General features: G+C 44.1%; 1 protein-coding gene across 1 annotated transcript; it reads right to left on the bottom strand.

Annotated features, from left to right (window-relative positions):
* Positions 1-269: 269 nt before the first annotated feature.
* On the bottom strand, positions 270-8,290 carry LOC118514281 (ras-like protein family member 11B). The gene is made up of 4 exons (XM_036061023.1): positions 6,700-8,290; positions 3,938-3,994; positions 3,750-3,823; positions 270-2,397 (listed from the first exon to the last, which is right to left on the bottom strand). The coding sequence occupies exons 1-4, from the start codon at positions 6,785-6,787 to the stop codon at positions 1,969-1,971; spliced, it is 648 nt and encodes a 215-aa protein (XP_035916916.1). The 5' UTR covers positions 6,788-8,290; the 3' UTR covers positions 270-1,968.
* Between the last annotated feature and the right edge of the window lie 1,440 nt (positions 8,291-9,730).

The following is a 9,730-nucleotide window of genomic DNA, read 5'->3' as shown; positions in this document are numbered from 1 at the left end:
GGACCTTCGTTCGAACCGTTTCGGACAGAGCGCTAGGTGGGGCGAACCCAAAATGAAGCTAGGATACATATTTTTATTAAATTTCATACGAACAATATAAAAATGCCTTTGGAAAATATTGCTGCAAGGCTTTCCTTTTGCAGCCAAGTGCTTGCATTGGCAGTGGGATTGATGCACTGAGACGGGACGTGTGGAAATCAGTTAATGTGGACACATGCGTTTCGAGATGTTTTTTGTGAAATTTTTCCTTCCGAAGACAGCTAATGCAATTAAGGGATAAAAGTTTTATTTTATTGAAACAAAAATCAAATTAGAACTATGCTTCAGTTCTGTACAAGCAATTTTATTTGCGGCAAATGAATTTCACTAATATAACGCGCCGTTACTTATATAACGTTTTTACATTTTTTTTAAATTTATTTAATTTTATTTAAAGTTTAATTTAAAAATACCTAGTGAACGTTATATTTAACGATTTTTTAAATATTTTTTGCATCAATTTTTTGTGTAACTATAGTTCTGATTTTCGGGGCGTATTTTGCAGTGAATAAAAATTATTTGCCGTATGCTCAAACTGAGGTAAACTGAAAATCTGGTACAACTTATGCGGAATAGCATAGCATAAAAAGGTGAAATAAAATATTTAAGATGCAACCAATTTCAACATGACAGACACATAGCCACTAGCACACACATCCCCGTTGAAACCTACCTGATACTTGTACCGGATTCGGAGGATCGAGTTTATTTTATTATTGCTGTGGTATAATTTTCACATTCTGGTTATGCATAATATAACGTTAAAACCATACCCACACTGCCGCAAAAAGCCACCGTAGCACACGATCAGCAAAGCTATCAATTTCCAAGGCTGTGTTTTGCCTTTCCGACTGTCTTTTGCCAAAACGGGGACCGTGTCGTGGTTGTGGGGTTTTTGCTGCAGCCCCGGCCATTTCAATCTGATACGACACGCAATTTATTTTGTTGTGAGTCGCAGTCCATAAATTATTCAATATTTTCACTCCATTAGAAGTGGAAAATTTCAATCCTAGAATCCCATTTGGCAAGCGCCAAAATTGCTTCGGCCGTCAAACCGGTCCCGGGCACACTTCATCGTATTGATGAGCGTACTGCAAACGGTGTGTGTGTCTGTGTTTATTGTGATTATTTTTATTTCCACCAAACCACCACCAATAACCGCACACTCTCGTTGCCGTAAGGTGGGGTGAGTGGGAGCCGGTTTTTTAACGCTTCAATTGCATTTTATTGTCTGTGTGCAAACTCCGTAATAGGCTACGTGAATATCACTTTAAAGCACGCGCTCGCTGGCGATTTTTGCGGGGCACGGGGGAAGCATATTGAAAATATATTTTCAGGTCAATGCGTGACGCGTTTCCACTTCGGCAGGTCGAGTATGTGTCCATTCGATTGATAAATCGTGGTTTCCTTTTGATAGCTCTTTATTTTATTCGTTTCGGGTGTGTTGGCTACGGCGCTTGCTGTCTTGCCAAATCTTTTCGAAGCAATTCGACCGGAAAGACTTTTTCTACCGGAGTCGGAGCTGTCGGTTGCCGTAAAGCACCTGGCGGCTCAATCGAACTCGTCACAAGCTACCAGGCGTCTCCATCGAGTTTAGATTTTTTTCGGAACGCGTTTCTCTCCACAAGTCAACGCCTACTGTGTTCAATAGTGTTGTAGGGTGGATATTAGAAAAGGAAAATAATACTTAAATGAATTGAGAGTGGTTTTTATTTCACCTTATGTTAAGTTTATTACTTTCGACCAGTTTGATGTTGTATTAAAACATTGTACAAGAATGCTTAAATACTTGACGCATTTTGTTATAGAGCTTCTTTTTCAATCTGCCTGAAAGCAACCTTTTTGTTAGCCGAGTCATAACAACACCCATCAAACATTCAAGTGTTCGTTATGTTTCCTCATCCTCTCCTATCACAACCCGATTGTACGTCACTCCTTGGGCGAAATGCTATCGCTCTTCCCTCGATTATACGTCCGAGAACCGCTCAGCATGCGATCTATTTTGTCGATGAAGCTCTGCTTCGATTTTCGCTTTCCCGTGAGCACCTCACGGCACAGCTCAAGGAATGCTTCCGCCACCTGGTACACATGTTCGGCGGCCGAAATTTCGAAGAACTTGCACTCAAAGTCTTTCGCCAAAATTTCACCCTCGTCCGTGCTGACCTGCCGAAGGTGCACCATGTCAACTTTGTTGCCAACCAGTGCGACGGGCATATCACCGGCCAGCTCTTCCTTCGCCTTTCGTATAAAGTTAAACGAGTCGCGATCGGTAATGGAGTAAACGAGCAGCAACCCATCCGCCCACTGAACTGTCTCGGACCCGGCTGTTAGGGAGATTGCTTCAGCATTTTCTTCAATCTGGAACAAAAAGACGTCAGGAAAAGATTATTGTTTAACACGCAACAAAGGATTTTATTTTCATTCGAGCATCATCTTAATTTTCAATCTTGGGAGAGCTGGAAGCAATTTGGCTGTCCAGGTCTTGCTCTGGTGGCGCACTGGGTAGCACGTTCGAACGCGTAAGAAAAGCCACACCCATCGGATCCTGTAACAACATCGGCTGTGAGCACTTGGCCAGCACGGATGCATCCGGTCCAGCAATGGTTTTCGTGCTGCGCTGAAAACTTCCATCCGCCATCGCATAATTGCTTGTCTCACGAATCGCAAACGTTCCCGCTAGATTGGGAGCCTTCAATAATTGGTCCACCGTGCGCCTTGGATTCGGAAGCGAAAACGTGTGACCGATGTGCTTGCTTCTGGTGATTCCGTGAGCCATTGGACTGCTTTGAGCTAGTGTTGGATCGAAAGATCTACCAAAGTCAGGTTGCTCTACAGTCTGCTCTAATGTTTGTGTTCGATTCGAAAGTCCGTGGGATGTGTTGGCTGGTGTTGTATCCATGCATTCCGTGTACTCTTCACCGTCAGCAATCGTTTCCGCCATGTAACTATCGAGATTGGTGATTTCACGCCAGCCCGGTGGTGGTACGAACGATGGATCACCGGTTGCTGCAAGATTTGTTACGCTTTTCGAGCTCGCATCAGCATTCAGTCTCGTTTCCTGTTCGGTGGACGAGCACGGTGGTGCAAAGACCTCGTTGCTAACGTTGGCCGGTTCGTTCCTTGAAGTTGGCATCGTTGCGGATCGGGCTGACGTACGACGATTCGATTTGGTGGAAGAACAATGAACTTTCGATTCTTGAGACTCGATTTGTTGGACCACTCGGTCTAGCCGCTCTCGGATTGGAAGTAACGATTGCAGCAACACCTCCGCCGATCCACCATCATCACCACCGGCTAGTGCTTGGTAGAGTGTGCTCGAGAGGGTAATTATGGTGCCCATCAATCCTTGCACTAATTGTTCATTCGATGGTACGCTTGATGACCCTAGCCGTCGAGTGGCAGTTTCTCGCTCGCTGTCCATCTTCGTGCCATTCTCCATAGAATCTCCAGAGATGGTTTTGTGTGTGTGTGAGTGCTCAAACAAAGACAGTAAACTTGAGCACGAGATTGACAGATTGGCAGACAAAGTTATCGAGCGCTATGGAAACTATGATGAGACCGACTAGGATGCTCATTTTCTCTGTCATTGTCAGCTACCGGACTACTTGGATAAGTTTGGCATGAAAGTTCTGCTGAGTATTGGAAGGATATGCCTGTTGGGATTGATTTTCGAACCCGTTACAAAGGACAGGCGCCGATTCGGAGCTTACCTTTGGACATGTATCCCAAATTTCACACAGCACCGCCTCACCGTCCACCATGATTTCGTATTTGTGTCGATTCTCTGACGTGTGGGCATTTGAAGTAAGGATTGAACGAAACAAAACAGGTAAGGCTTGGTAAGAGTTTTGTAAACTTGTTAGGTTTTTTTTTGTTGAAAATCGTCATTTATAATTACCTGCCTGATGGTCGTATTCTCCAATGTAGCGTTTGGTGAGGAATCGCACAGTTAAGGCTATGAAAAAGAAAAGAAAATGAAAACGAAATAAGTAAAAATTATTCATTCAAATTCTCTCGTACAGATCAACTGAAGATCATGTAAGAATTTCTCGAAATAACGCTGCAAAAACATTGACCAATTCTTAATTAAACTACGCTGCGATGTTCTTCTGCGCATAATAAAATATTTATTTCTACTCTGCCTATTTGCATCATTAGTTGCGTTAGATGAAAGGCACACAGAAAAATCAGAATTCTTGCCATGTTTGCAGCAAGAAGCAGAGGTCTGATCCGTACATTGCTTATTCCTCTTTAGCGAAAGACGAACTCAAGAAGCAAACAAACTCTCAGCCGAAACGAAATAACCTGTCGGGAAATTTTTGTGCACGCCGTCCATGCCGATTCGCATAATTCAATGAGCCAATTACCGGTAACACAGCCACTAGCGAAAATGATAATGATGGGAACGGTATTGAAGCGCACGGTGAATTTAGCTTGAACCGAGCTACGGAGCGAGGATAGGATATTCCCCGGCCAAGCCAATCGGTTCGGTCGGATTGTGGATCTTTGCTCTGCTACGCAAATAAAGTATAAATCGAAAGGAACATTTCTGCATTTTTGAAGAAGCGAGAACTGACGAACGTGGTGGCACACTGCGAACGGACAATTGATGGATCCGTTTTTTGCGAGAGTTTTTTTTTCGTGGAATGTTTGCTGTGCAATCTTTCTGCAAGGGGATCAAAATGAAAGAGAGAGAGAGTACTATTATACGAGAATGATCAATTTACTCAGACGAGCCCTGAAGAGGATTGTTGAACAAGATATGATTTAACTAGCCTTATTTACCTTCGAGCTTTGGTTCTGACGGTTAACGATTTGATCATGCTTGATGATGATCTGTTAGAGTAATGAACTTTCTTTTTATTTGAGCTACCTATTGCAAAATTTTGACAGAAGTTTCTATGAATCTATAATGACTCCAATCCTTAACACTTCTCAGATAATTCATGCTCATTTCCATCCTCACTTAACCATACAAACGCATCGTGTTCGAACCGGTGAGGCAAATCCAAAGCCATAAAGTACCATCAAATTAATGTACCGAAATGACCTAAGAATTGGCTCGTAGCAGGTGCCAGACTTCATCATACCGAAGGAAGCGTTAAATTAATCACGCACCACATCAGATGCAGCTGTCGATCCTATTCGTCATTGCACGCGCTTACACGTTGTTTGTTGTTGCGCGCCACTAGTCATCGTGTTTAGCTTGACTTTCTTCCAAAACCAACCCAACGTAAATGGTGACAGACATTGCCATGAACCGGTCTAACCTTACCTCAGCCCATCGCCGAAAACCTATAGCCCCTAAACAGCCAATCAACCCACAACCCTCCGCCGAGACGGGTTAATGGTCGTTTTATAGCGTGCGGTAATAGTGTCGCATTTGTGGAGACATAAATTTACGACACTTTCATTGGACAAACGAGACGATGAATTTCATCGGGGGATCGGAGGAGTTCGCCTTTTCGGGTGGAAAGAAATGGTTGAGAAAATGAGATGAATATGATGGCGCCCGGCTCGAGTGACATGATCATCAAATGATGTGCCCGAACGTGTGTAACTCTGCAGGGTGCTGGGGACAGAAATCGTGCCAAATTAACGCATCAACACATCGGAGGCATCCAATAAACAGATGATTTTTGTCGGGTTTTGTCGTTAATTTGTCTCAGATGGAAGCAAAAATGCCGCTTGTTGGTGGAGGTATATTGATTTTCTTAATGATCTTTAAGCCATATTTTCAATTAACTTCGATGTTTGCTATCTGCATTTCGAGACTATCAAACAGTCGCTTTCTTAAGTCATGTACATTTAAAATTATACTAACTGATTCAGATAACATCAATTTCTGCTGCTTCGAGTGCTCATCATTGCAGCCTCGCAGATGGATCGTTTAGGTGTGAGAAGATATTTTAAGTTCCACCGATATGCGTGTAAACGAGAGCACCAATGACCGTGAACGAACGGACAGGGTTTAAGGAGACGCAGCGAACGGTTTTCCCTTGACTTCGGTTGTTGAACGTTCATATCTGTCCAGAAGGTGATGATTGAAAGCCTAGGTCAAGAAGTTACAGACCATACCATACCGAACCATGCAGGTGGTTTATTTTTGCCTTCAAGTGTCTGCCTCGTGTTTTCTTGCTTCATCTTGTATACAACATTCTGGTTGATTAAGCCGGGGCCTGAAGAAATAAACCTCCGCCAGAAAAGGTGTTACAAAATGGGCGAGATACGTAAATGGGCCGCACCCGGATGGCGGCTTGATGCTGCTGGCCAGTTAGAAAGCAACGAGAGAAATGTAAAGTCTGTCGGTTAAGGAGCGCCCGTTCGCAGGGCAGACAGTAATTGACGGGATCCGTATGCGAGGTGACAGCTGAACGATAGACTAATTTCTTGGACAGCTGTAAACGATTCGTGCTCGTGACGTCTACATACCGTCGGTCGTTTACCGACGTTGCTTACGTACTTGGCTTGGGATGGCATGCGATGCTTGTGCTGATCGGATTAGCAATGGGATTGATGTGAATCGCTCACCTGCTATTAATCATCTTTGATCCATCTCTCAAGATATAAGACCTTTAAATGCTAATAATCGGTCTAGAGACATTTTTAGTTTTGAAATACTTTCTCAACGAAGTCCACAGCCATTCAGCAAACACTTACCACTCTTCCCAACGCATGGTGCACCGATGACGGCCACCTTGATCTCCGCCAAGTACGATTTTTTCCGTCTAATACCTCTGGTGGTCATGATGAACTAATCCTCCCACAAACACACACTCAAACGTGGAACAATTGGCACGCTGTTTGAGGTAATTGTCAGGTGGTACACCCTTTCGGTGGTTTGGTTGGTTTGATTTCCGGCGGCCAGGAACACGGTTTGGACGATGGGCGCCCTCTATTCGTTCCAATAAACAGGTTTGTGGCTTTGCAACAGAACGCACAGAGCAATCAGTTGTTGTTTAATGAAGCATTAAATGCATTAACCTCTACCCGGTAAACAAAGGCACGCACAAGCACACACACATGCCCTTTAACGGTGACAATACATGAGCGTCGGAATCTTTTCCGGAAAAGTTCGCACCCCACCACTTGCCAACCACTGCCACGAGCGTCACGGTGAATCGAGGCGTAGCGAGAGGAAATTCGTTTTCATTTTCCTGCTGCTGCTGTTGCGTGTTTATATGCGCTACGAATGTTGATTTTCCTCGCGCTAGAGCAACTGTTTTCCCCAACACTGCAGGGGCGCCCCTGGCTTTTGCTGACTTTGTTTGGTGTTTGGTGATTTTATTCGCCGCGCCTTTTCGCACCACACACATACACACACACACACTCAGTTTCGGTTTGGATTTTCTCGTTTTAATTTCTGCCAAAGTGTGCAACCATTTTCACACCGTTGTTTTCCACTGCTGCCATCAAACCACACGCCGAATCCGGAGCCGATTTTCACATCACAGCAGCCACCGCCATCTCACCAGCATGAAAATTTAATTGTTTTACACTCATCCCCAGTGGTTGTTGGGGGGGGGGGGAGTGTCCGGGTGAAGACAGCAGAAAAAAAGGCACAAAAACACACCGTACACTGTTTCGCCGGATTTGTGTCACCACCTCCAACAGGGCTATAGGCAGGCACGGGCCTACAGCCTACAATTGTTTCGCACACAAATAAACTGACCGGAAAATAACCATTGTGGTGTGGCGGTGGGTGGGAAGCTGTGCGTTGGCGTGAGTGCGTAATGCTGTCACCGGATGTGTACCTTAATTTTATGCCACATTCTGCCTCGATGCCATTGACACAGCAAATTTCGTACCGATCGATCGTACGCGCGCGAGAGCTTTATATTTAACCGGAAATTGTGCACAGTGTGTTTCCGTTTGGCTCGCTGTTTCCGTGTTGTGTTGTTTTGGGCTGTGTGGGCGGTTGGAATCAGGTTTTCCAATTAGGATACTCTGTCAACAGTCGATCGTCGAATCAACAGCTATTTGTTCCCATTCACTTGCCACCCTGGACTGGTTGGACGCGTTTGTCTTAAAGCGCGATTTCGGAACGCGTGTGTATGTTGTGACCTGTACGAGGGACTGGAATTTCTTGGTTGGCGTGGATGAAAATTTAATTTTAACAAGCACACACACGCACGCACAAAACACGCGATCGCACCTAGCCTGACGTACACGCGTGTCTTGTTGCGACCGGCACACCGATCGTGCGTCTTTCTTCGGTACGTGAAAACTCACTACTACGAACGGTGAACGATCGCGGCACGGAGCGTTTTCTTGCCACTACGGTCATGATCGTGGCGCTCGCTAAAGGTGCTCACAGTGAATAAGGATGGTTGTTCAAGGCGGACAAATTAATGCGTGCGTTCAACGAAGATCTCGCTGAAAGTGGTTTTGCAGCCTGTTTGGAGAAATTAATTTAATTGAATTTTATATCAACAATGATACATATTTTTCTTCGCCCAAATTTTTTTTCAAGAGAGATGTATTCAGATTATTTAAATATTTTTCTAGCACTCAAGCTTTTAATGATTGAAAATTTCACATGATGAAAATGTATAAAAATTCATGTAAAAAATATTAAAACCTTTAAGAAAAATCACGTCAGATTTGCCATCTGATTCTGATGTTTAGGCATTTCATATGCAGCGGCAAAGAACCACACTTGAACGCAGAACACCTTTCCTTCTTCATCCTTTCTTCCTCCATACGAACCTTAGCAAACCAAACGATCGTACGTGATCGTGTGAGAGCGAAACATCTAAAAATAACCCACACTATGGGTTCGGCATTGGCCATTTGGTTGATGGCAAGCAACCATCTGGATGGCAGCAACAAAAAAAACACGCAAAAACGAGTATAATAATGCCTGGTGGGAAATAAACTGCCCGAACGGTCACTGCCGTCCGGTGATGATAAACAGCGTTACAGTAGGTAAAGAAGACGCACAAAAAAAGCGATGAAAAAACAAGGGAAAACAACCACCCAAGGTAAATTACTTCGAGTTCGAGATTCCACACCAAGCTGGTGGTGTGGTTCGCCGAAAACTGGGTAGGGGTGAAGATGGCCATCAGATCTGCCTCCAGAGCTCCGACTGTTTAGCGTGTTTATTTTCACAAACGGCCGCTGAACGCTCGAGAAGAGCGTGCCGGGTGGCCCTGCGGTCCGTACGGGGAAATGGAAATTCCTTCATTGCGCCATCATTGTTTGCTTGTTAGGGCGATGGGAATAATGTGATTTATTTAGCGTATCGCGGCGATGGTGGTGGTGGTGGTGCGCTTTAGCTAATTATTAGCTCGATCGGTCGGTGAAGTTCGACGCGTTGTTGTTGACTGATTATGGACGAGGGTAAACATTTGATGTGTGCGTGTTTGAAGGTTTTAGACGAAGAGAATTTAATAATGTCTCACAATAGTTTAAGTTCGGAAGCGGTCCGGTGGATTTAGGGAGATTTTATAAGGGAGAAGGAGAGAGAGCGAGAAGAGGATTAATTCAAGGATAAGATTAGCGTTGATCCAGTTCTTTACGTCAGTTACTACTTTAATTCAAACTTCAATTATATTTGTACCACATCATTATTTAAATATACAACATAAAGCTACACAAAATAATCATCATTAAAGCTTCCCCACGCTTTTTGCCTCCGAAAAAAACCCAGGACATTGTTTATCCCACAGTCACAAATCATCCAATCATC

The sequence above is a fragment of the Anopheles stephensi genome, chromosome 3 (assembly GCF_013141755.1).
Source record: "Anopheles stephensi strain Indian chromosome 3, UCI_ANSTEP_V1.0, whole genome shotgun sequence".
Classification (NCBI taxonomy): Eukaryota; Metazoa; Arthropoda; class Insecta; order Diptera; family Culicidae; genus Anopheles; species Anopheles stephensi.
Note: the sequence above shows the minus strand (reverse complement) of the source record. Positions and strands in the feature narration are given on the sequence as shown.